The 27,883-nt window shown below is 41.6% G+C and overlaps 1 protein-coding gene across 2 annotated transcripts; it reads left to right on the forward strand.

Moving 5' to 3' along the window:
* LOC139559967 (transmembrane inner ear expressed protein-like) lies at positions 1 to 27,810 on the forward strand. 2 transcript variants are annotated; one of them, XM_071376464.1, is made up of 4 exons: positions 1 to 410; positions 17,703 to 17,820; positions 19,346 to 19,495; positions 27,349 to 27,810. In XM_071376464.1, exons 1-4 carry the CDS (start codon positions 291 to 293, stop codon positions 27,660 to 27,662), a joined length of 702 nt encoding a protein of 233 aa, XP_071232565.1. In that variant the 5' UTR covers positions 1 to 290; the 3' UTR covers positions 27,663 to 27,810. The 2 variants fall into 2 exon arrangements, with proteins under 2 accessions (XP_071232565.1, XP_071232567.1); XM_071376466.1 differs by lacking the exon at positions 27,349 to 27,810 and adding an exon at positions 21,739 to 25,538 and having other exon boundaries at positions 7 to 410.
* The last annotated feature ends 73 nt before the right edge of the window (positions 27,811 to 27,883 follow it).

The following is a 27,883-nucleotide window of genomic DNA, read 5'->3' on the forward strand; positions in this document are numbered from 1 at the left end:
GTGGAACTGCCTACAGGAAGATGGTGTGATGTATTTAGTGGTGTACGGTGCTCTGTGTTGGGAGGGAAGACAACAGGGTAGGAGAGGCAGAGGCAGTGCACCAGATGAGAGGAGAGAGGACGCCCCCTGTCCCCGCCAGCAGCCCTCACTGACCATCAATCACCCAGGGCCATTGTGGTCCTGTCCAGGGTAGCACAGCCACCCAGCCACCCAGCCAGTCAGGCAGAGGAGAGGAGAGGAGAGAGGGGGCAGGGAGCTGTAGCCTGCAGGGAGAAAGTAAGGGGGAAAGAATGGCAGTCGGGGAACGGCCTTCTTCGTGTTCCTCTCCCCAGCCGGCATTGCTGGGCTTGGGAGCAGCTCTGCTCTCTTTCTGCATCTCCGCTGTGCTCTCCCAGGTCCCGGATCCAGAGGTAAGAACGCGTTCGTTCATACAGGTCTCTGTCCACAGAGGCTCATCATCGGGTTCCTGCTTACGGAGGTGTGGGTGTCTGTCCCACTCGTTCCCTCCACTGTTTAAAGGATGGTTGCTTGTTTTCATGTGATTAATAAATGGGGCTTATTCGCTATAGAGCTATGGTGTTGGCCAGCCCCATAGACAATAGTCAATCTACATGTGTAGTAGCTAAAAATATTTTATGGTGTAGTGTTCTTCCCAGAGTAGCATGGACGGGTTGTTACAGCATGTGCATATGTAACGATCACCATGTGTCGCCATTTGTATTTTCGGATGCCAGGAGCAATGCCATAATCCCTGGTGTCAGAAATGAAATACCGTGGCAGGCTCTTAATAGCACTAATGCATTGTTTTGAAATGTGAGACCTCATGTTGTACTGCGTACAGGGTGTTGTACAAAACAGGCAGCAGTATTCCACGCTAGATCAGAGAATAGACATGAAAGTTTCAGAAACATCTGTCTGGAAATAGTGACAACACATGCACTGTTCTCTCTGACGGATACCCAGACTCACAATTACTAAGAGAGAATGATGAGACTGAATCATTTCTGTGTTAATATGCTGCACCAGCAGGGTCAGCAACGTTGGAAGTTTGTGGGCGTTTAGTGATGAAATCCTCAGGTGAGGAAGTGCAGCTTGGATATTGATGTACAGTATATCCCTGACTTTGCTTCAAAGGATAAATCAATTCTGAAAACTCGAGAGTTCTCTCATAGTTTTCCCAAGGTGGTCAACTGCATTGATCTGCATTTATCACAGTCTCTAATATTCAGATGTTGATTTCAGAAGATTTCAGCAGAGGGTTTTATATAGGAGTGACAGATCCAGTAAGAAAAGCTGATTCATGGATAAAATAAATGTCTTAAGCTGAATTATGGGGGGAAATTGAATGCAGTAAAGAAATTGGAAATTGGAACCAAGATCTATAATAATTGTCTTTGAAAGCAATTACTGGAATTGTGGGTTCCAGTATAGTTTCTGGGTTGTCTTATTTTCAGATTGTTAAAACGAATATTTTTTCATTTGACTTAGGAGGGAGAGTTCATTATGTTTCTAAAAGTTAAGTAATGGAAAGTCTTGGAGATATATTCTTTTTATTTAGATAAATTACAGAAAAATAAAAATGGCATGCACATGGCTAGTTTGAATCCCTGAGGCGACAAGGTGAAAAATCTGCCGATCTGGCCTTGAGCAAGGCACTTAACCCTAATTTCTCCAGGGCTGCCATCAATAATGGCTGATCCCTGGATGTGACCCCACTCTCAGAGGGAGTTGGGATATGCAAAAAATATATATATATCCATCTCACACATGTACAGGTTTCCCACTTGTACATGCAATGAAACAGCACAAACATAATCATTCCCCTATTTGACCTTTGTGATGTGTACTTGCTTGAAGAAAGACATCTGGTTCAGTTTGAATATTTCTATTAGGACAGAATTATCTCAACTAAGCCTATGTGTCTCGAGGCAGGTTTGACACTGAAACTTCAACATCCATAGCAACTGCAAGCTTCAGCCAGAGTCAACTCTCTCACTGGATCTGTTGTTTGAATATGTTTACCAAAGTTCTGGCTTATCCACTAATCCCAACACATAAAATAGGAGAGCGAGTGAGGACATTAAGTATTACATAATCATGGTGAACTACTACGAATTCACTACTTTGTATTAACGGCAGCAGAGTTACAATCTCTTGTCCCCTGGGCCAACATATTACCCCCCCCCCCCCCCCCCCCTGCTAAAGTGCCATTACACTTGAGAGTAAAGTCATATCAGGCTACAAACAATCTTAGTCAAAATGTATGATTTGTTTTTGTTTTTTGGCAACAACACCCTATGCCCCTGATGGCCTTGGCAGATGGAGGACATGCTCAAACAGTACACTGAAATGTGGAGATTTGGTGAGAAGAAAGCCAAGGTCAGGCCCATGACATATTTTTAACATGCTGACTCACAAAAGCCAATCAGCTCCAACACACAGCTCCCAAAAGAGCCCAATCTAACACACAGCTCTGGCTGTTCTCAGAAATGGCACCCTATTCTTTGTACAGAGCCCAAGGGCGCCTAGTTTAAAAGTAGTACAATATGTATGGAATATAGTGTAGATGAGCTTTTGTCAAAAGTTGTGCACTGTATTGATTCTGTGCCTTTTCGGAACCACGCCTGTCTGTCACACTGTAAATGAGAGACAACATATCATGACACAAGAAACACTGAGAAACAATTCCAAGAAGAACACTTTTCTTACAATACATCAAGGCAATGGTCTTTTAGTAGTTGACCTACAAACCTCATGGAAGAATAAAAATTAATAAAAAAACATGTACGCTGCCCAGAAGAGTTTGACCGGGGCCCCAAGTACGTTTACATGCACACTAATAATTCAATATTAACCCTCAAACTACCAACTGGGGTCATTTTGACCCATAGGGATATTATTAATCGTATAGCCCAAAAGTGGTTAATTAAATTCTTTGAATTTTTCATGACTTTGTCAAACAACTTGTTTTTAATAAATTCAAATCATTGTTTAATGTTACTGTATCAATATGGACTTTGGGGTCATGTTGACCCCAGTCAAAAACACCTAATTCTGCCTATAGTAATTTGATATAGGACCTTTATTTGAATCTAGTTTTCTCTGGAGACATAATAACAACTTATCCATATCACCAGAGGGTGGAGGGGGACCTGTATCAGTCATTTCCACTAGATAGACAGATCATCTGCACAGATATAGCTCCCCATGTACTTGCCTAAGATTGTATTTTTCTATACCATCTATTGTTTATGACTGTGTAAAAAAAATTGTATAACTACTTGATAGAACTGCAATACAGAACTCAGATAAGCTCTGAATCTACACAGAGAGCTGTATTGGTGTGTACTCTATAACAAGTATTTATTCTAGGGCAAATATAAAAAAGTATTTATTTGAATCCAGGTTTCTTTGGAGACATATTAAGTTTTACATATCCTCAGTGGGTGGAAGGGGACCAATTGGAGTGATCTCGACCTGATAGACAGATCACCTGCACGGAGCACTCGTCTTTAACTGGTTATAACTAGGTATGATCGTGTATAAAATCAAAATGACCTTAGATACAGTGGAGCAAAAAAGTATTTAGTCAGCCACCAATTGTGCAAGTTCTCCCACTTAAAAAGATGAGAGAGGCCTGTAATTTTCCTCATAGCCTCTTTAAGAGGCTCCTCTGTCCTCCACTCGTTACCTGTATTAATGGCACCTGTTTGAACTTGTTATCAGTATAAAAGACACCTGTCCACAACCTCAAACAGTCACACTCCAAACTCCACTATGGCCAAGACCAAAGAGCTGTCAAAGGACACCAGAAACAAAATTGTAGACCTGCACCAGGCTGGGAAGACTGAATCTGCAATAGGTAAGCAGCTTGGTTTGAAGAAATCAACTGTGGGAGCAATTATTAGGAAATGGAAGACATACAAGAACACTGATAATCTCCCTCGATCTGGGGCTCCACGCAAGATCTCACCCCGTGGGGTCAAAATGATCACAAGAACGGTGAGCAAAAATCCCAGAACCACACGGGGGGACCTAGTGAATGACCTGCAGAGAGCTGGGACCAAAGTAACAAAGCCTACCATCAGTAACACACTACGCCGCCAGGGACTCAAATCCTGCAGTGCCAGACGTGTCCCCCTGCTTAAGCCAGTACATGTCCAGGCCAGTCTGAAGTTTGCTAGAGAGCATTTGGATGATCCAGAAGAAGATTGGGAGAATGTCATATGGTCAGATGAAACCAAAATATAACTTTTTGGTAAAAACTCAACTCGTCGTGTTTGGAGGACAAAGAATGCTGAGTTGCATCCAAAGAACACCATACCTACTGTGAAGCATGGGGGTGGAAACATCATGCTTTGGGGCTGTTTTTCTGCAAAGGGACCAGGACGACTGATCCGTGTAAAGGAAAGAATGAATGGGGCCATGTATCGTGAGATTTTGAGTGAAAACCTCCTTCCATCAGCAAGGGCATTGAAGATGAAACGTGGCTGGGTCTTTCAGCATGACAATGATCCCAAACACACCGCCCGGGCAACGAAGGAGTGGCTTCGTAAGAAGCATTTCAAGGTCCTGGAGTGGCCTAGCCAGTCTTCAGATCTCAACCCCATAGAAAATCTTTGGAGGGAGTTGAAAGTCCGTGTTGCCCAGCAACAGCCCCAAAACATCACTGCTCTAGAGGAGATCTGCATGGAGGAATGGGCCAAAATACCAGCAGCAGTGTGTGAAAACCTTGTGAAGACTTACAGAAAACGTTTGACCTCTGTCATTGTCAACAAAGGGTATATAACAAAGTATTGAGATAAACTTTTGTTATTGACCAAATACTTATTTTCCACCATAATTTGCAAATAAATTCATAAAAAATCCTAAAAAAGTGATTTTCTGGATTTCTTCCCCTCATTATGTCTGTCATAGTTGAAGTGTACCTATGATGAAAATTACAGGCCTCTCTCATCTTTTTAAGTGGGAGAACTTGCACAATTGGTGGCTGACTAAATACTTTTTTGCCCCACTGTATATGCGTAGTTGCAGTCAAAACAGCTCAGAAATGTCAGTCAGTGGTATAACTACTTGGTTAAACAGAAACCAGCTAACAGAAACCAGCTAACCTACAGAAATACAGAAACCAGCTAACCTACAGAAATACAGAAACCAGCTCACCTCTGAATGTACACATACAGTAGTGCTGTATTGGTATGCATTCTCCGTAAAATAGTTATTCTACGGAAAATAACAATAATACCCTCATATATTATATATGTGCAACTTGTTATGGTATTTTGGGGCATGCTTGTTGATGCTTTTTTAAGCATCCTGCCTAGGCCCTACCCCTCCCATTGTTTCACTTGCAACGATGCTAATGCTCACTGTGGGGTAAGTAAATAAAGAAAACTAAGCCATATTTTTTATCATTGTCTCAGGATCAATGGATTAATCACTTTTTGTCAATAAAATGAAGTATATTAAACATTTTAGTGTACTGCCCCTTTAAATGGCAGTCATGTTTACCACCTAAATATGATAATACTACAATCAAATTATGTTAAATCTGGATTTTAGTACTAACGTGGATTGTACTTTGAAAAGAAGATGCACATTATATGAGGGGGAAATTATATTTTGTTTTACCGGGTATCCACATTAACTGTAATTTTGCTAAAATAACATACGGTTTTCTAACATTTTTATTTCAAAATTATCGCAGGTGGTAATCCATGTATGTAAAATATGTTGGTAGTTGAGGGTTAAACTCATTATGGCATTAGAAGACCGTACTCTGCTTATCATAATCGGCATAAGGTCATAATCGAGGTAAGCAAACACCAATTAAAAAACCTGGATTTCTGAGCAATCTTTCAAATTACTAGGACATATAAACCCCCTGATCAGAGTTCCAGCAGTGTATTTGATCTGCACATGTGCTTGTACCAGCAGCGCCAGCCTCCCTTTTTTGCAGAAGTGAAGTAAGTCTGGAAAAACTGAAAGTATGCATATTAGAAATAGTTTTCACATGTCCGAACACATGGCTGCTGTGGTAGAACATTTCTTTTGATTGGCGATTTTCTGCATTTATCAAAGTCCCATCAGGAAGCCTGATTTCAGATGTGTCCATGTAAACAGGAATTAAAGGGAAATCGTTCTTCTTGCAAAACATGTAAACATTTTAATGAATCAAACTATTATATTAATATGAGTATTCACAATAATTGTATTAAAGTACCCATTGCCATCATATTGAAACAACAACGCCAAAAGGTTGCTAGGTGTTGGGTTAACGGTTAAGGTGTTGGCTTGACAGTTGCTGGACTAGGGTTCTAGTCCAGGTCCAAGCTAACCCAAATTCACTACATTGGTGTCAGAAGTGGGAAGCAATTTAAAGGCAATGCTACCAAATACTAATTGAGTGTATGTAAACTTCTGAGCCACTGGGAATGTGATGAAATAAATAAAAGCTGAAATAAATCATTCTCTCTACTATTATTCTGACATTTCACTTTCTTAAAATAAAGTGGGGATCCTAACTGACCTAAAACAGGGAATTTTTACTAGGATTAAATGTCAGGAATTGTGAAAAACTTAGTTCAAATGTATTTGGCTAAGGTGTATGTAAACTGTACATTCCTCTACAAATAATTTGCCAATCAATACTCTAATCTGCCTGAAAGACACCAGAACATTATTTAGAATTTTGTTCCAACAATACAGTGCATTAAAACTAAAAGCAGATTTAGCTAGCTCGGTGGAGACCCTAGGAACATCAAGAGATAACCAATCCTGTGAACGGTTTAGGCAACTCAGGTTTCTATGCTTCAACAGAAAAGTTAGATAACATGAAAGTTCATGAAGTAGGGCCTTGTAAAAAAAAAAGGGGAGTAATGTAGAGATCTACGGATCTTTAGCGAAGTCCAGCCAGCATTTTGATATCAGATGCAGTGATGAGTATCCCAACTGTCACCTGTAACAAAACAAAGGGCACTATGGTAGGTTTAAGAGTAGTAACAGCTGCACAATGATACATAATATCACCATAACTAAGATCAGATAAAAAGGTTGACTGATCTGCTTCCTACTGCTTAGAGAAAAGCACAATTTGTTTCTGTAGAAAAAGCCAACTTTAATCTTACCTTCTTAACCAGCTCATCTATATGTTTTTTAAACATCAAATCCATGTCAGTCCAAATGCCTGAGTGTTTATATGCAGGAACACCTTCAATTGGAGAACCATATATTGAGTGAACATGTAGCTCATCTGAAACATTCTTACAAGAGTTTAAAAACAACATCTATTTTGTGTTGCCCATCTTAAACACAAGTTTTAAATCAGCAAGGAATTCCTGCATAGCTATAAAATCTGACTGTAGTTTTAACACAGCCAGATCAAAAGTCGGGGCAATAGCCGACATAATAGCATCATCCGCATACAGATAAAGTAAAAAATTTTTAACAGATTGACCAATGGTGTATATATAAATAGTGAAGAGAACAGGTCCCAAAACCAACCCCTGTGGTACACCTTTAAGCACTTCAAGAAATTCAGACTTAACCCCATCAATTACGATGGCCTGAGTTCTGTAACTAAGATAGTCATGAAACCATGAACAGGCGTCAGAGCTCAGGCCTATTGAGGACAACTTATTCAATAAAATAGCATGATCAACAGTATCAAAAGCTTTTGAAAGGTCCACAAACAAAGCAGCACATTTCATTTTAGTGTGTAAAGCATTGACAAGATCAACAACTAAAGTGGTTGCTGTACTAGTTCTATGCCCAGGCCTAAACCCTGATTGGTTTACATTCAAAATACATTCCTCAGATCAAAAAAGAGCAAAGTTGTACATTTACCAAGGATTCTAGAATCTTAGCTAGACACGGAAGCCTTGTAATGAGGCAACAATTATTAACATCACTACTATCCCCACCCTTATGGAGTAGCGGAAATGTCCATACTTTTGGAATATTTCCTGATAACAATTTTTTTTTTAAAGTGGGTTATTGAGCCAACAATGATGGGCGCTGCACACTTAAGCAGACCGGGATCCAATTGGTCGGCCCCTGTCGATTTCTTGTTGTCTATTGCTAGCAAAGCATCCACAACTTATTTTTCTATAAAAAGCCTAAAAGAAAAGCTTTGACTATGATTTCTTTGACCATTCAGCAAGTTTCCTCTATCAGAGAGAGAGAGGGAGAGAGAAACAGATAAACCAAGAGGAGATACAGTCATTGTTGGCATTTGTATTGATGTTCTGAGCGTTGCAATTAAAAGAGAATGTGCTGTTCCTGATGGTTCCCAGGTACTTCAAACTCCCCACTCTCTCTACTTCTTCACCACCCAGGACTAGGTGGCTCACTGGGTCTGCCATCCTCTAGAAATCAATGACCAGTTATTTTGTTTTGTTGAAGTTGAGTGTGAGGTAGTTGTCATTGCACCAGTGATGAACCCTGTTAACTTCTGTTTGGTAATGCAGTGTGTTATCTGAGCCGTTGACAAGGGAGGTGTCATCTGCATATTTCACTGCCAAGAAGTCCCTGTCGGAGCCTCTCAGGTCATTGGTGTATATGAAGAATAGCACTGGAGAGATGATAGTTCCTTGGGGGGAACCGGTAGATGTACAAAGAAGAAGGGATGTTGTGTTGTTGAACTTGAAATACTGCCCCCTGTTCAGCAGGAAGTCCAGAGCCCACAAGGTATTACTGGGGTCCACCTGTAGGTGGGAGAGTGTCACAGAAAAGGTGAGGCTGAATGCAGTTAAAAGCAGAGAAGTCCAGGAAAAGGATTCACACATAAGAATGAGGCCTCTCCAGGTGTTTCACGGCACTGCGCAAAACCGTCAGTACTGCATCGTCAACTAATCTGTTCTTCCTGTATACAAACTGTATTGGGTCGAGGGCTCCATCCACATGAGACCTGAGACGTGTGAGTATCAAGTGCTCAAGGCACTTCACTACGACTGAAGTTAACGCCACAGGACGATAGTCAATCAATGTTTTGATAAGGTCAAAGTTTTACATTGTTCCCATCTGGTTTCTATGACCGTAACATGACATTGCACTGGTCAAATGGTTTACTGTAATATTCCATTTAGATTGTTATTGGAAAAGCACAGACACTTGAATCCTCCTTGCCAAGTTCAATCAAATTGTACTGAAAAAAATCTATAGAAATTGTTTTTGCTGAAAGGATATCCTTCTGTGAATGTTTCAATTATTGCACTCTGAATTTCAAGAAATAAATAGTTATCTAATATTTCACATAAAAGCCCCATTTGCTTGAAAGTCATATTGACTAATGCACAAGTTTTGTTTGGCCCTCTTCCCAGATGTATTGTCCTGTGAGATGAGATTGTTTACAACGACAGGAAACTTAATAAGTGTCCGTATCCTGACCCATCATATATTGATCTGTACGCATGAACTATGGGGCTGCTAGATGTAATCCCTGCTTGTTGTTCCTTCAAAACAAGGCGTGATAGAGGAGCACCAGGAAGGATACCTCCAGGGCTGGCCCTAGCGTTTTGGGGGCCCTAGGCGAGATTTGGTTGGGGGGCCCACCCACGGCGAGGGCAAAACATTTTAGTGGTCCCCCTCTTGACGGTGGAGTGAAGAAAATGAAATTTTACAGTTAATTACCTACAATTCTACACATTTTGCCATGGGATGGAGATCATTTTTTTGCAGTTGTATAGCAAATTTCCTGAAATTCTACATATTTTGCATTACTTTTGCCATGTTAATATGAGTGAGAGTGACTAATAAAATCAATGGCTCTTGCTGCCAAGGGAATGCCTGACAGCTTGAAAGACGTTTTGGACACTACAGTGAAAATGGTTAACTTTGTTAAAGCAAGGCCCCTGAACTCTTGTGTATTTTCTGCATTATGCAATGATATGGGCAGCGACCATGTAACGCTTTTACAACATACTGGTAATCAAGGGGCAAAGTATTGACACATTTTTTTGAATTGAGAGACAAGCTTAAAGTTTTCTTCAATGACCATAATTTTCACTTGTCTGACCGCTTGCATAATGACGAGTTTCTCACACGACTGGGCTATCTGGGTGATGTTTTTTGTCACCTGAATAATCTGGATCTAGGAATACAGGGACTCTCCGCAACTATATTCAATGTGCGGGACAAAACTGAGGCTATGATTAAGAAGTTGGAGCTCTTCTCTGTCTGGATTAACAAGGACAACACACTGGTCTTTCAAATCAAATCAAATGTATTTATATAGCCCTTCTTACATCAGCTGATATCTCAAAGTGCTGTACAGAAACCCAGCCTAAAACCCCAAACAGCAAGCAATGCAGGTGTAGAAGCACGGTGGCTAGGAAAAACTCCCTAGAAAGGCCAAAACCTAGGAAGAAACCTAGAGAGGAACCAGGCTATGAGGGGTGGCCAGTCCTCTTCTGGCTGTGCCGGGTGGAGATTATAACAGAACATGGCCAAGATGTTCAAATGTTCATAAAGGACCAGCATGGTCAAATAATAATAATCACAGTAGTTGTCGAGGGTGCAACAAGTCAGCACCTCAGGAGTAAATGTCAGTTGGTTTTTCATAGTCGATCATTAAGAGTATCTCTACCGCTCCTGCTGTCTCTAGAGAGTTGAAAACAGCAGGTCTGGGACAGGTAGCACGTCCGGTGAACAGGTCAGGGTTCCATAGCTGCAGGCAGAACAGTTGAAACTGAAACAGCAGCACGGCCAGGTGGACTGGGGACAGCAAGGAGTCATCATGCCGGGTAGTCCTGAGGCATGGACCTAGGGCTCAGTTCCTCCGAGAGAGAGAAAGAGAGAGAGAATTAGAGAGAGCATATTTAAATTCACACAGGACACCGGATAAGACAGGAGAAGTACTCCAGATATAACAGACTGACCCTAGCCCCCCGACACATAAACTAATGCAGCATAAATACTGGAGGCTGAGACAGGAGGGGTCAGGAGACACTGTGGCCCCATCCAATGATACCCCCGGACAGTGCCAAACAGGCAGGATATAACCCCACCCACTTTGCCAAAGCACAGCCCCCACACTACTAGAGGGATATCTTCAACCACCAACTTACAATCCTGAGACAAGGCCGAGTATAGCCCACAAAGATCTCCGCCATGGCACAACCCAAGGGGGGGGCGCCAACCCAGACAGGAAGATCACGTCAGTGACTCAACCCACTCAAGTGACGCACCCCTCCTAGGGACGGCATGGAATAGCACCAGTAAGCCAGTAAGCTAGTGACTCAGCCCCTGTAATAGGGGCTGAGTCATTGTATGATTTTTGGTGTGCAAATTAACTCAAGCTTACAGACAATGTGAAATGTGATATAGCAAAGCACCTGAGTGAGCTGGGTGCGCAATTACGCAGGCACAGGCGAGAGCTGCCCAGTGACACAAGCCTACCAGACGAGCTAAATAACTTCTTTGCTCGCTTCGAGGCAAGTAACACTGAAACATGCATGAGAGCATCAGCTGTTCCGGACGACTGTATGATCACACTCTCTGCAGCCGATATGAGTAAGACCTTAAAACAGGTCAGCATTCACAAGGCCGCAGGGCCAGACAGATTACCAGGTGAACTCCGAGTACATGTACTCCGAGCATGCACTGACCAACTGGCAAGTGTCTTCACTGACATTTTCAAACTCTCCCTGTCTGAGTTTGTAATACTAGAATGTTTCAAGCAGACCACCATAGTCCCTGCGCCCAAGAACCTGCCGAAATGACATATGTAGCCATGAAATGCTTTGAAAGGCTGGTCATGGCTAATATCTACACCACTGTCCCAGAAACCCTAGACCCACTCCAATTTGCATACCGCCCCAACAGATCCACAGATGATGCAATCTCTATTGCACTCCACACTGCCTTTTCACACCTGGACAAAAGGAACACCTACAGTTGAAGTCGGAAGTTTACATACACCTTAGCCAAATATATTTAAACTCAGTTTTTCACAATTCCGAATTTAAAAATTCGCCGTCTTAGGTCAGTTAGGATCAACACTTTATTTTAAGAATGTGAAATGTCAGAATAATAGTAGAGATAAAGATTTATTTCAGCTTTTATTTCTTTCATCACATTCCCAGTGGCTCAGAAGTTTACATACACTAAATTAGTATTTGGTAGCATTGCCTTTAAATTGTTTAACTTGGGTCAAACATTTCGGGTAGCCTTCCACACGCTTCCCACAATACGTTGGGTGAATTTTGGCCCATTCCTCCTGACAGAGCTGGTGTAACTGAGTCAGGTTTGTAGGCCTCCTTGCTCGTATATTCTTTTTCAGTTCTGCCCATACATTTTCTATAGGATTGAGGTCAGGGCTTTGTGATGGCCACTCCAATATCTTGACTTTGTTGTCCTTAACTTCTCTAGGATATGTGGGACGCTAACGTCCCACTTGGCCAAAAGCCAGAAAAAATGTAGCGCGCCAAATTCAAATATATTACTATAAAAATCTATCTTTCATGAAATCACACATGAAAGACACCAAATTAAAGCTACACATGTTGTGAATCCAGCCAACATGTCTGATTTCAAAAAGGATTTACGGCGAAAGCACACCAAACGATTATGTTAGCTCAGTACATAGCCACAAAAAAACAGCCATTTTCCCTGCAAAAGATAGTAGTCACAAAAAGCAGAAATAGAGATTAAATTAATCACTAACCTTTGATGATCTTCATCAGATGACACTCGTAGGACATCATGTTACACAATACATTTATGTTTTGTTCGTTAATGTGCATATTTATATCCACAAATCTCGGTTTACATTGGCGCCATGTTCAGAAATGCCTCCAAAATATCCAGAGAAATTACAGAGAGCCATGTCAAATAACAGAATTACTCATCATATACTTTGATTCAAGATACATGTTTTACATATAATTAAAGATACACTTGTTCTTAATGCAACCGCTGTCTCAGATTTCAAAAAAACTTTATGTAAAAAGCACACCATGCAATAATCTGAGACGGCGCTCAAAAATAACAACATTTCTCCACCATGTTGGAGTCAACAGAAATACGAAATTACATCATAAATAGTCCCTTACCTTTGATCATCTTCATCAGAATGCAGTCCCAGGAATCCTAGTTCCACAATAAATCGTTGTTCTGTTCGATAATGTCCATTACTTATGTCTAAGTAGCTACTTTTGCTAGCATGTTTAGTGCACATGTCCAAACGCTCGCGCAGATGCAGGCAAACTCGGACAAAAATATAACTTCAATAAGTTATATAACAGGTCGAATAAACTGGTCAAACTAAGTAGAGAATCAATCTTCAGGATGTTGTTATCATATATATCCAATAACGTTCCAACCGGAGCGTTCCTTCATGTCTGTAGAAGTTATGGAACGCAAGGCGATATCATGAGGAAAGCGCGTGACCAGGAACTAGCAATCTGCCAGACCACTGACTCATTCCCCTCTCATCCGGCCCCACAACACAGCATAAGCTTCATTCCACGTTCTACAGACTGTGACATCTAGTGGAAGGCGTAGGAAGTGCAAACAGATCCATATCTTACAGGGAATTGAATAGGCGATGAGTTGAATGTTGACCAGTCTCAGAATTCTCACTTCCTGTTTGGATTTTTTCTTAGGTTTTTGCCTGCCATATGAGTTCTGTTATACTCACAGACATCATTCAAACAGTTTTAGAAACTTCAGAGTGTTTTATATCCAATAGTAATAATAATATGCATATATTAGTATCTGGGACAGAGTAGGAGGCAGTTCACTATGGGCACGCAATTCATCCAAAAGTGAAAATGCTACCCCCTATATCAAAGAAGTTAAGCCATTTTGCGACAACTTTGGCAAAAACTTTGGCAGTATGCTTGGGGTCATTGTCCATTTGGAAGACCCAATTGCGACCAAGCTTTAACTTCCTGACTGATGTCTTGATGTTGCTTCAATATATCCACATAATTTTCCATCCTCATGATGCCATCTATTTTGTGAAGTGCACCAGACCCTCCTGCATCAAACCCCCCCCCCCCCCCCCCCCCCCAACATGATGCTGCCAGCCCTGTTCTTCACGGTTGGGATGGTGATCTTCAGCTTGCAAGCCTCCCCCTTATTCCTCCAAACATAACAATGGGCATTATGGCCAAACAGTTCTACTTTTGTTTCATCAGACCAGAGGACATTTCTTCTTTGTCCCAGTGTGCAGTTGCAAACCGTAGTCTGGCTTTTTTATGGTGGTTTTGGAGCAGTGGCTTCTTCCTTGCTGAGCGGCCTTTCAGGTTATGTCGATATAGGACTCGTTTTACTGTGGATATAGATACTTTTGTTCCTGTTTTCTCCAGTATCTTCACAAGGTCATTTGCTGTTGTTCTGGGATTGATTTGTACTTTTCGCAAGTTCCTGTTGGTGATGTGGACACCAAGGAACTTGAAGCTGTCAACCTGCTCCCCTACAGACCTGTCAATGAGGATGGTGGCATACTCGATCATCCTTTTCCTGTAGTCCATGATAATCTCCTTTGTTTTGATCACGATGAGGGAGAGTTTGTTGTCCTTGTCTCTGACCAAGTCTCTGACCTCCTCCCTATAGGCTGTCTCATCATTGTTGGTAATCAGGCCGACCACTGTTGTGTCATCAACAAACGTAATGATGGTGTTGAAGACGTGCCTGGCCGTGCAGTCATGAGGGAACAGGGAGTACAGGAGGGGACTGAGCATGCACCCCTGAGGGTCCCCCGTGTTGAGGATCAGTGTGGCGGATGTGTTGTTAGATGCCCTTACCACCTGTGTGTTGCCAGTAAACGAAAACAATCCCGCACAAAAACTCAAAGGAAATGCCGAGATAAATACCCCCCCTAATTAACCAAAATAAAACCAGGTGACAACACAAAACAGACATAACCAAAAGAAAAGGAAAAAGGATCGGTGGCAGCTAGTAGACCGGCGACGACGACCGCCGAGCACCGCCCGAACAGGGAGAGGAGCCACCTTCGGTGGAAGTCGTGACAGCAAGGCACTACAGAGGGTAGTGCGTCCGGCCCAGTACATCACTGGGGCCAAGCTTCTTGCCATCCAGGACCTCTATACCAGGCGGTGTCAGAGGAAGGCCCTAAAAATTGTCAAAGACTCCAGCCACCCTAGTCATAGACTGTTCTCTCTGCTACCGCACGGCAAGCGGTACCGGAGCGCCGGAGCGCCAAGTCTGGGTCCAAGAGGCTTCTAATCAGCTTCTACACCCAAGCCATAAGACTCCTGAACAGCTAATCAATGGCATCCCGGACTATTTGCATTGCCCCCCCCACCCACCCTCTTCTAATAACTTTACCTACATGTACATATTACCTCAATTACCTCGACACCGGTGCCCCCGCACATTGACTCTGTACCGGTACCCCCTGTGTATAGTCTAGCTATTGTTATTTACTGCTGCTCTTTAATTATTTGTTATTCTTATCTCTAACTTTTTTTGTATTTTTTTTTTGTTGGAGGTATTTTCTTTAAACCTCATTGTTGGGTAAGGGCTTGCAAGAAAGCATTTCACTGTAAGGTCTACACCTGTTGTATTCAGCGCATGTGACAAATGTGACAAAAAGGGATTCGTTATCCCTTTCATGCCATGACTCCAGTCCATTTACTGATATCTGAACAATGGAGCCTCATCGAAATTGCAACAAGCAGTTCTGTGAAAATGTTATTTAATCAGAAGCCACTGCCAGATTTCTAGATAGGGCTGCGCTCAGAGTATTGTGCCTAGGCAAATTGCGCTCCTAAAACACTGATGCCCTTTGCAACCACGTACCTATTTGAGAGTGGATTCTCGGCCCCACTAGCATGAAAACTAAATACAAGCACAGACTGTGTGTGGAAAATGACCTGTGGTGAGTTATTCACAATTTTTGTATGTAAGATGGCTAAATAAAGAGCAAAATGTTGATTATTATTGTATTATTATTTTTGCCCTGGTCCAACAAGAGCTCTTTGTCACTTCCCACAAGCCGGGTTGTGACAAAACCTCACACTCATTCTTATGTTTAATAAATGTATCAAGTGTGGCAGGCTTATAATGATGGCAAAAAACAACATTTGAGAGTGCGCTGACCCTGGTGCTAGAGGGGGTATGCAGCTGGAGGTTGAACGTTTGAAGGGTACGGGACTATAAAAAGTTTGGGAACCACTGCTCTAGAGTCTAGACAATCCTATCCGCCAATCAGGGCTTTGTATGTAAATATATTTACATTTGTATCAACATGCCCACACAATCAGACTGAGCATTTCAATGGCAATAACAGGCTCAAGGAAATGATACAAAAATATTTTAAGGTTATTTTATGAAATAAATACACACAGTGATTTATTTGAAATGTATTAGTGATGATTTAAAAATAAAATAAAAAGACTGCATGGGGGCTCCAAGGCTTATCACCAGGGCTTTGAATTCATCATAATGATGATTCTTAATAATACAGCATAACCTCGGATTGTAGCCTAATTGTGATGTTAAGGATGCGGACTACAAACGTTGAGGCAGATCTAAGAGCATTGATATCTTATCTTTCTTGATTAATGTCTTGTTGTTTAATATTTATAGGTTCTTCATAATGCGTCTTGTACTGTGTATGAATAGTTTGACCTACAGTATGAAACCCCAGTCAGTATTATTTAAATCATCCCTAGGAAATTTAAATGAGCCTCATGATTTACATAAATTCACAAAAAAACTGCAAGTCTCTTTCTCTCACTTGATCTCACACCTAAACTATAGCCTACTGTAGCCTATCAAAACAAATTTCCTTGTTAGAAATGTTCACTTTTTCGTTGAATAATCAAATCCTCCTTCTGCAAGATAATTTTACTCCTGCAAACATCTGTATGTGTGGGGTAGACAATATTCATTCAAGTCTTTCCCTTTTTTACCTTCACTCTTTGTGCCATGATGTGTGATTCCTTTTCCTTGATCATTGCCATTTACTCAGTGAGAGAATTATTTTGTTTTCATTATGTTCTTGCAGTATTTCTCAGCATTCATTGGCTTTCCAGCATTTTATTACCAGCTTTTCAGCCAAAGTTATGAAAAACGTGAAAGAGTCGACATAACATAACAAATTGGAACAAGACAGGAGATAGTGTCTAGTGTTCAAAGAGATTGGTCTATTTTGTGGTTTGATGTTCTTGCTCAGTTCAATGCTATTGTTTTGTTTTGTTTTCCCTTTTTCTTTTTCAGATAGTCATCTTTCTATTTCAACCCATTGTTGAGATGGTTTTTGAGGCAGATTTAAGTTCATTTTTTAGGCTTAAGGTGGTAGCACTCCCCCACTAGTGTCGTCAGGTTGACTGACATATTCAGAGGACTAAGAGATCACGAGTGATAACACCCGACTGGCATGCTTCACATTCTGCATTATCTACGGAATCCTCTATTTCAGGGTTTTATGCCAAGCCCTTCTTCCCTGTTTCAGGGTTTTCCATATCCTTACAGTGACACCAATTTTTCTTTTACACTTCTGTATTTCCTCCAATTGTCTTGCCACCGTGTGTCTCTTCAGAAACTGAGCGGAGGAGAAGAATGTTATTCTCTCAATCAGATTGATATTTGCATCAATTGCGGTATTTGTCCAAATAGCATTTAACTCTCTGTCGTGAAGACTATCAAACAGCAGAGTGATTTGAAGAGTACCTGTCTAGATGACACAATAATGTACTCATGCAAATATTGTCTCTTTTCCCCCCCTACAGCTTTTACCGACAGATCCCCCAAAGAAGCCAGACCCAGTCACTTCAGAAACAGTCGTATTCTGGGGACTGCGGTTATGGCAAGTCATTGGTATCTTCTCTATGTTTATTCTAGCAGTCAGTAAGTATTTCTCTAAACCTGTCGTAGTAGTATATCTGCCAGACATTCAAGACTATTTATGAAATGAATATTTACATAAATATACAAATACCTAGCAATTTCACATCAAACCTCCATCTTCCAATTCCATTTATATAAATCACATTAGTAAAATGAATGTACAAATTAGTCAGTCAGTCAAGATACAATGCTTCAGCTCAGCTTTTTGTCTGCATAGTCCAACTAGTTTGCATACAGAACAGATAGATCGCATGATACATGGAAATGCATATCATTTGCTGAATTGTCATGATGGTTATTGTGAGGGAGGGCTCCAAATGGTCATGGTATTGTCGGTTTATGTTTGCTTTATCGACCACATGATGCATGGTTCAATAAGGGGTGGAGGAGGACAAAAGTACACAAGACAAAAATGACATTCTATTTTAGTCATAACTCATCGGACATCTAAACAGTAATAACTAAACCATGTCATGACAGAGACCGAATCAACAAAAAGGAAAGTAGTCTGATAATAGCTGATATTGAAGTGTCACTATACAGTAATATACAGTGAATTCCAAAAGTATTGGGACAGTGACCATTTTTTGTTGTTGTTTTGACTCTGTACTCCAGAACTTTGGATTTTAAATGATAGTCCTAAATGAATCGTGAACAATGATGAGTGAGAAAGTTAGACGCACACATATCATATCACATGCTCGATATCACGACATGCTCGATATCACGAAGACAAATATCATACCCCCCCCCCAAAAAAATATGCTAACCTCCCATGTAACTGTAATGGTGAGAGGTTAGCATATTTTTTTTTGGGGGGGGGTATGATATTTGTGCATCTGTAACTTTCTCACTCATCATTATTCACAATTCATTCAGGATTATCCGTAAACATGGTAGCATCCACATTAATGTAGAAGTGTTTAGAAACATATTATATTCTTATTCACAATAAAAGTGACTCCAAAATGGCACAGTACATTACTTACCATTAATTTCTATTGGGCACAAAATAATCTGAAACACAACCAAAACAAACAGCAAATGCATCCAACAAGTTTGTAGAGACACAACCTTGATGTAGTCATTGCGGGCTAAGAATGTGGGACCAAATACTTAACTTTTGACTACTTTAATACACATAAGTGAATTTGTCCCAATATTTTAGGCCCCTTAAAATGAAGGGACTAAATACAAACGGTTCACCCGATATGGATGAACATACCTCAAAATTAAAGCTGATAGTTGCACTTTAACCTGAAATGAATGAAACATTGGATCATTTAAAATCCAAAGTGCTGGAGTACAGAGCCAAAGCAACAGAAAATGGTTCACTGTCCCAGTACTTTTGTAGCTCACTGTAAATGCTAATAGCTGTAAAACTGTTATGCGACAGCGTTGTGACAGTAGTGTCTAGTTCAATACATATTCATATGTACTTCAGATACAAGCAACTAATATTCCACATGGGAAATACATTTATCTTTTATCTCTCTCTTTCTCGCCCACCTTCTCCATTTGCAAGTCATCACCCTATGCTGCATCTTCAAATGCCGTATCCCCAGGACGAAGAAGGAGATTGAGGCGCGACATGCTCAGAGAGTAGCAGCTAAGGACTACGCCAACACACTGGAGACTGTGCCTCCTCTCAACGAGCTCACAGAGATCCCAGGAGGTAAGTGATGCACTTCTCAGACCCTCTCTACCTCAACAACAGTGCGATGCACATTTTAGGACATCCCTACTCCCTATGACAAAAGTCTCTAGGACAAAGGTGTGGTGTACATTTTAGGACATCCCTTCTGCCTATGACAGAAGTCCCTGGGAGGTAGGTGCAGTGTACATTTTAGGAAATCCCTATTGCCTATGACAACAGTTCCTGGGAGATAGGTGTGGTGTACATTTTAGGACATCCCTACTCCCTATGACAAAAGCCCCTACTCCCAACTTCCTATGAACTTTAGCACTTTTTTAAAATCCACAGCAAGGCTAGATTAAAGTGTGAGACTTTATTTTTAATTTGTAACATTTACCTTCCATTAGTAAGCACCTCAACTAGAGATGTGTGCACCTTTTATTTACTTACTCTACTCTAAGAACTACCCTGTTTTTGATTTCAGAGAGTTTTTCAAAGGAGAGTAGACAGGGAACTGCTGGGTGAGTTTTATATGCTATTGATGAAATGTCACCTGCTAGGGTTTTTGATAAAGTAGGAGATCAATAGCAGCTTGACACGGTTTTAACACGAATGGGCCCCTGACAGCTTTTGTATTCATTAGTTTGAATGTTTCTCTCAGATTTCATCACATTATGCTAATGGCTCATCACATTCTAACCATGCAGAGCTAAGATATATTTTTCTCTTAAATAAGGATATTTAGACCTTGAGACAATTGAGACATGGATTGTTTATTGTGTGCCATTCAGAGGGTGAATGGGCAAGACAAATAATGTATCAGTTTGTACCAGTTTGAGTGTGTCAAGAACTGCAACGCTGCTGGGTTTCCTGTGTGTATCAAGAATGGTCCACCACCCAAAGGACATCCAGCCAACTGGACACAATAGTGGGAAGCAATGGGCCAGTGGAATGTTTTCGACACCTTGTAGAGTCCATACCCAGACGAATTGAGGCTGTTCTGAGGACAAAAGGGGGTGCAACTCAATACTAACAAGGTGTTCCTAATGTTTTGTACACTGTGCATAAATAATATATGCCATTTAGCACACACATATGTCAAAAGCGACTTATACCATGCCCAGACCAGATGCGCGCGTGCGGCATCATGCGCAAATTGATTTTGTCCCTACACACCAAATGTGATCACGACACACAGGTTGAAATATCAAAACAAACTCTGAACCAATTATATTAATTTGGGTACAGGTCGAAAAGCATTAAACATTTATGGCAATTTAGCTAGCTAGCTTGCAGTTGCTAGCTAATTTGTCCTATTTAGCTAGCTTGTTGTTGCTAGCTAATTTGTCGTGGGATATAAATGTTGAGTTGTTATTTTACCTGAAATGCACAAGGTCCTCTACTCCGACAATTAATCCACACATAAAACGGTCAACCGAATCGTTTCTAGTCATCTCTCCTCCTTCCAGGCTTTTTCTTCTTTGGACTATATATGGCGATTGGCATCTAACTTTCATAATAAGGTGAATTACCACAACCAACCTGTTCTTCTTTCAACCACCCACATGGGTATAACCAATGAGGAGATGGCACGTGGGTATCTGCTTCTATAAACCAATGAGGAGATGGGAAAGGCAGGACTTGCACCACGTTCAGTGTCACAAATAGAACTGAGTTCTATTTTAGCAACGCAGATGCCCGTTGGCACGCGCGAGCAGTGTTGGTGCAATGATTGAATAACATGTACCGTATGTGTAAATTTATTTTGCAACACTTGCGCACGCGACGCTAGCCGTGTGGTCAGCATGAAAGTCATGCGTGCATACATTTTACAGATGGGTGGTCCCGGAAATCGATCCAACTATCCTGATGTTGGAAGCACCATGCTCTACAAACTGAGCTACAGAGGACCACATGAATATAGGATATCTATACATCCATTGGCTTTACAGTATATCTTTAACTATAGTGCCTCTATGTCAGTGTCTGTCTCTTCCTTTTCAACGGTTCTAACTTTCATGCCTTCTCTTTGACTTCTTCCTCCTTCAATCTTTCATCTTCCAACCCTATCCCTTCCCTTTGACCTGTACCTTCCTCTCAAAACCCTTTCTTTCATCCTCTCTTCCTTGTGTTCTTCCCTTTCCTTCCTCTTCTTCCACCTCCCTCTCCTCCCTCTCTTCATCCTCCCTATTTTCCTCCCCCTCTATTTCCTCCCTGACCTCTTTGTACTCTCCACCCCCCCTCCCCCTCCTCCTCTCTTCCTCTTCATCCTGTCCCTCCAGCTCTCCCGGACACTGCGTCCCTCCCGACGGTCTCTGAGCAGGTCCAGGCTCGCAGCGCCAGCAGCAGCCAGCTCCCAGTGGTGAGAGAGGAGGAGGAGCTCACTGGCCCCCTCACTCAGCCCGAGACGGGATGACATTTCTCCCTCCTCCTCTCTCCTTTCCCCCCTCACTCAGCCTGAGACTGGATTTACCTCCCTCCTTTTCCTCTTCCTTATCTCTTCTCACCTTCCCTCTCTCCACATTCCTATTTATATTCTGACAAAGAGGGCAATCCACTAGAGGGAACATTGGAACATGCAGCTTAGGATTCAGTAAATCACAGAAAAGCATTGAATAGCTGAATAGAATAGTTAACTTAATAGATCAGCGTGCATCGCTACTTCCTAGAAAGAATGGCATAGACATTGTGGAGAATGTTGCCTGCTGATGAGTAATAGTTGCATGTGTTACGTACTTCAAATGCTCTTTGTTGACATACTCATCCTTGTCGATAGCACATTGATTGTACATTGGACACAGAACTGCAAGTCCATTATTTGGTAGGCAAATGTGGATGATGAAAAAGTAGAGATGAATCTTAAGGCTTCTGACGTTGATGTTGCATGTCTACGGCTGTCATTCGTTGTTTTTTCATTCCTCTCTTTCTCCTTCTCTGACTCATTCTGTAATCTTGGCTTTGTATAAATATATCTATGATCTTTTATGTATGCTTATACAGTAACATCCATGACAACCAACCCTGGTCCTGGAGAGCTACAAGGTACACAGGCTTTTTGTCTCAACCTTGCACCAACAATGTCTTAATTATTAGTTGAATTGCATGTTTTAGTATGGGGGAAAAAATGCCTGCACACCATGTCAAGTTCATCCATGTCTAAGGTTGGTTTTCACTGACATACTGTACTTGTCATTTATCTCTGTCTTTCTGTCTGATCCAGGTGGGTGTGTTTCTGTACATGCCATCTGTCCTCTTGAAGTATCACACAGGCTTACATGGACATACATAGGTCTGGAATATCAAATCAAAATCAAATCCAATTTGATTTGTCACGTGTCGAATACAACAGGTGTAAACCTTACAGTGAAATGCTTACTTACAAGCCATTAATCAACAATGCAGTTTTAAGAAAAACAAGTGTTAAGTAAAAAATAGATAAGTAAAACATTTAAATAAATAGTTAAAGAGCAGCAGTAAAAATAACAGTAGCGAGGCTATATACAGGGGGTACCGGTAAAGCGTCAATGTGCAGGGGTACAGGTTAGTTGAGGTAATTGAGGTAATATGTACATGTAGGTAAAGTTATTAAAGTGACTATGCATAGATAATAATCAGAGAGTAGCAGCAGCGTAAAAGAGGGGAGTGGGGGGGCAATGCAAATAGTCTGGGTAGCAATTTGATTAGCTGTTCATGAGTCTTACGGGGTTGAAGCCTTTTGGACCTAGACTTGGCGCTCAGCTACCGCTTGCCGTGCGATAGCAGAGAGAACAGTCTATGACTAGGGTGGCTGGAGTCTTTGACAATTTTTAGGGCCTTCCTCTGACACATCCTGGTATAGAGGTCCTGGATGGCAGGAAACTTGGCCTCAGTGATGTACTGGGCCATACGCACTACCCTCTGCAGTGCCTTGCGGTCGGAGACCGAGAAGTTGCCTTGCCAAGCAGTGATGCAACCAGCCAGGATGCTCTCGATGGTGCAGCTGTAGAACATTTTGAGGATCTGAGGACCCATGCCAAATCTTTTCAGTCTCCTGTGGGGGAATAGACTTTGTCGTGTCCTTTTCACGACTGTCTTGGTGTGTTTAGACCATAATAGTTTGTTGGTGATGTGGACACCAAGGAACTTTAAGCTCTCAACCTGCTCCACTACAGCCCTGTCAATGAGAATGGGGGCATGCTCGATCCTCCTTTTCCTGTAGTCCACAATCCTCTCCTTTGTCTTGATCACGTTGAGGGAGAGGTTGTTATTCTGGCACCACATGGCCAGGTCTCTGACCTCCTCCCTATAGGCTGTCTCATCATTGTCGGTGACCACTGTTGTGTCGTCGGCAAACTTAATGATGGTGTTGGAGTCGTGCCTGGCCATGCAGTCATGGGTGAACAGGGAATACAGGAGGGAACTGTATTATTATTTTACAATTATTATGGATAAAATGTATTTTGGGACTGACTGTGTATTGGGATTACTACCATAATGAGCGTGTCAGTCAGAGACAAGCTTAATCCATTAGAGAAATCATAATCTATGTGAAAGAGTACATAATGTCACATCCAGCTGTATATTATAATGCAGCATCAGGGGATACTGGGGTTAATATGCATTTATTTCCGCAGCAAAACCTCTGCCGTGAACTTATAAGTATCAACCATGTGCTGAGAGAGAGAGTGAAAGGGAGAGAGCGAAAGGGAGAGAGCGAAAGGGAGAGAGAGAGTGGAGAGAGCGAGAAAGAGGGTGTCTGGCATTTATAAAGGAAAAGGATCAACAGATATGCTTTATAATCGTGGAGACTCATGAACCCCACACAGCTGTTTACCCCTGGATTCATCCACAAGAGATAGTGAATTTTCCAGCAAATAGTAAGTGTACCAGGGCCCCCTTCCACTAATTAAGTAATGAGTGAAGTATGCAATTTAAAATATGCAACTCTGTAACGCCTGACGTGATAGCTACGTGCTGCTGTGTGCAAGTATTTGTGGAGAGAGTGTATGCAAATATCCTGGCCATATAATCCAACATATTATTGAGAATATATTCAGTTAGAAACAGAAACAGTTATTACTATATACTTGTGGTTATTGCATCTCCTGATCAATAAGATTCCATTCTGGGCATTGACAACAATGTTTAACTGAATAATTCATCTACAACAAAGTGTCTCTGAGAACACTGACATAACTTCACTCTCAGATGTTTTACTCACCACTTTACCTACATGACCTAAAAACAATATTGTTTCAGACAGCCTGGATAAAAGTGATAATGTCTGTGAGAACATTTGACATTCCTAGGAGATGGTAGAGCAAATGCCGGACAGGAGGCAACGCTGAGGGGAGGACTAGGGACGAAGTGCAACTTCCCACCCCCAATTCTTTGTCATATGGATAAAGCTATTAAAATGAACAGTAGACATTGTTCCAGCCCACTTTGATCTGTCATGCTCTGAGTTGTGTCAGTTCTCTAGTGGTTCAAGAGCCTCCTGAGGCAGTCTGTCAGACAGGGTCCACTTGACTGATGCAACCTTCTCACTTCCTCACACCTTTCTCTATACAGTAAGAGAGATGCAGGAAGGACGGACGGACAGGCACGCATACATATGCACAAGCACAAACACACGCAGGCACACATGTATAGTCACAGATCCACACGCACATATTTCTTACACATCTCAGTCCCACACAGAGGCATAGGGTCATCAGAGAGATGACATGTTACCCCAGGAAACCCAATGCAGGTGTAAAAAGTCTATACTTCACTCCAGGATACCCATTAAGGGCGGCGGTATCTATAGAAACAAGGTTGCCATATTCATGTCAGGGGTTATTGCATTTCTATTTTAGTTGTTGTGTGTTCCACTTGGATTTAATAGCGTCTATGAACAACATGATTATGAAGCCACGCATGTGTGAAAGCGTGTATACTTACTGTATTTCAAATGTATGTAGTTCCGTCCTTGTGGTGTACTTGTCTATTAATGTTCTGTACTATGTCATGTTTTTTGTTTTCTGTGGACCCCAGGAAGAGTAGCTGCTGCTTTAGCAGTAGCTAATGGGGGAGCCTAATAAAATACTAATTCTGAGGGTTATTCTGGTTGCCAAACGATATCCTCATGCGTAGAGGGGTCAGGAGTGTGAGCGTGCACGTTGCACCTCAGCCTCCGCTGGACTGAACATCACCACCAGAGAGTGTGTTTTGTGTGAGTGTGTGTCTTCTCGGATTGAGAAAATAACACCATCAGCGAGAGGAGTCGTAGCCTTGGGACGTCACAGCGGGATGGAGGACGAGAAAGTGGTCAAAATTGACATCAAGTGGCTTGACTCTATTTACACGGTAATTACATGGGCTGGTACAGTGGAACTGAACATGTGGGTAGAGGGTACACACAGTGGATTGTATTTGACTGTTTGCGCAATTTGATGGATTTTGTAGTTCATTCATCTGAAATCTAAAGCAATAATTCTGGAGTGAGAGGAGGCGGTAATTCGTTTGAGTGTGTTCATGAATCTAAAATGATGTGTGTTACACATTCCACAGATGGGTATTACAGATAATATTTTCTAGTCAGAATTTAACAATGTACTTACTCTACCCTGTACCCATGTAAGGTACAGTATCAACACAAAATTAAATGAGACACTTCATGTGAAGCGTTACCCAAAAGGGTTATGTCTACACTCTCTAGTGCAATGTTTCCCAACTCCTGTTCTTGTGTGTGTCTTATACCCTCAACAGCACACATTTTTGTTGTAGCCCCAGACAACTTGTCAACTAATCATCAAGCCCTCAACGAGTTGAATCAGGTGAGCTTGTCCTGGACTACAACAAAAATGTATGCTGTTGAGGGTACTGGTGGACTGGAGTTGGGGACCACTGCTCTAGTGGTGATGTAAAAAGACAGTCACCCCTGCTTCCCTAGAAGCAGTTCCCTTGCCTGCCTGGCCTATTTAGTGTCTACAGATGTCTGCCCCTGTTACTGTACCAAGAAGGTGTGGTAAAAAGCAGCAGTATCATCTCCCTCTCAGCAGTGGTTCTCCCTAGAGCAGGAACTAGCACACTGGGGGTTCACCATGGGTGTCATGGAGGGGAGGAAGGGAGGCATGGGCAGAAATCCTCACAGCTCTAGATTGTGACAAGTGGGAGCTGTTGAATTTCTCATTGTAGAAGTCCTCTCATGCCTGGAGGGGATGTTGTAAGACATGCACACAGTCTCGGTCTTAATGCTGTTTCAAATGCTTGGTTGTAACTGATTGCATGTAAACCTCTATCTCCAAATGATGTTTGCCTTAGAAAAAAATGATATCCACATACATGTGTATGGATATGCTGGATTACGGGAAGGGATATACCCATCTACCTTTTCAATTATTTCTCTATATTTTAGATCTATTTGCTTTGTAGTAAAGTCTCATTCCTTGACTTGTGTTCACCTTACATTTCAATTCGTTCTCAGAGGTGGAGCAAACAAAACTCATTGCATAGAACAAACATGGTTATTTTGATGTTGTGCAGTAGAGGCCATCTAGATTGTGATGTTTGTCATTATCAATCACCAGGATTATGAAATCCTGTGAAGGGCAGCGTGCCTATAGTCCTTTACAGCCTTCTGGTAGATTGAAACTTTCATTCATCAAATATTTGTCGATTTAAAATCCCCATAATTTGTTTCCCAACCAGCCCAGTACACTTATGAAACCTCATTAGCAGAAAAAATAGGCTACGTTCATTAGAATGTAGAGAGACAGATGCACATTCATTAAAACACTATGACCCACTTTTCCGGGATTATATATTTTGCTTACCACATATTATTGCAGGAAGGGGTCTTGATGATAACAAACATTGTTGTCGCGGCCTCCAAGTGATTGTTTCCCCTTGTGCTTTTGTCCTCCCTCCAGCTGTAGTTGTGGTGAAAAAAGAAGAGGTGACAACAGTCTCAGGAAAAGTGGACGGTGAAAAGGGGGGAAAGAAGACCAAGGAGAAGAAAGAGGGCAAGGGTGCCAATGAGGGAAAGGATGATGAAAAGGAGGGATCTGCTAACAAAAAAGGAGAAAAAGGGGAAAAGGGGGAAAAAGGGGGAGGAAAGAAAGGAGAAGCAAGTGAAGGAAAAGGGAAGAAGAGTAGAGAAGGGGAGAAAGGAGGGGGTGATAAAGGAGGAGGTGCAAAAGGAGGTGCTAAGGGGGGAGCCAAGAAACCTCCTTCGAAAAAGTAAACACTGGATCGGGAAACACAAATTGTGCTAAACAACTTTTCATAAGTCATTTTTTTAGTTGTCAATTTTGTATTTTTTTGTTTTTTTTAAATGATTGTATATAATGACAAAAAGTACATATTAACTATAAAACAATCTTTAACCCTTGTGTTGTCTTAAGGGTCAAAAATGACACGCCACTATTACCAGCAGAGAGAACCCCCGAAATGATATTTTTTCAA

Source organism: Salvelinus alpinus, chromosome 30, assembly GCF_045679555.1.
Source record: "Salvelinus alpinus chromosome 30, SLU_Salpinus.1, whole genome shotgun sequence".
Taxonomy (NCBI): Eukaryota; Metazoa; Chordata; class Actinopteri; order Salmoniformes; family Salmonidae; genus Salvelinus; species Salvelinus alpinus.

Bases quoted from the DNA above. Each gene is read 5' to 3' on its own strand.
- LOC139559967 (XM_071376464.1), top strand. From the start codon at position 291: ATGGCAGTCGGGGAACGGCCTTCTTCGTGTTCCTCTCCCCAGCCGGCA. The intron at 17,821-19,345 runs GTAAGTATTTCT...TCCATTTGCAAG, and splicing joins TATGTTTATTCTAGCAGTCA to TCATCACCCTATGCTGCATC. The intron at 19,496-27,348 runs GTAAGTGATGCA...TCCTCCCTCCAG, and splicing joins GCTCACAGAGATCCCAGGAG to CTGTAGTTGTGGTGAAAAAA.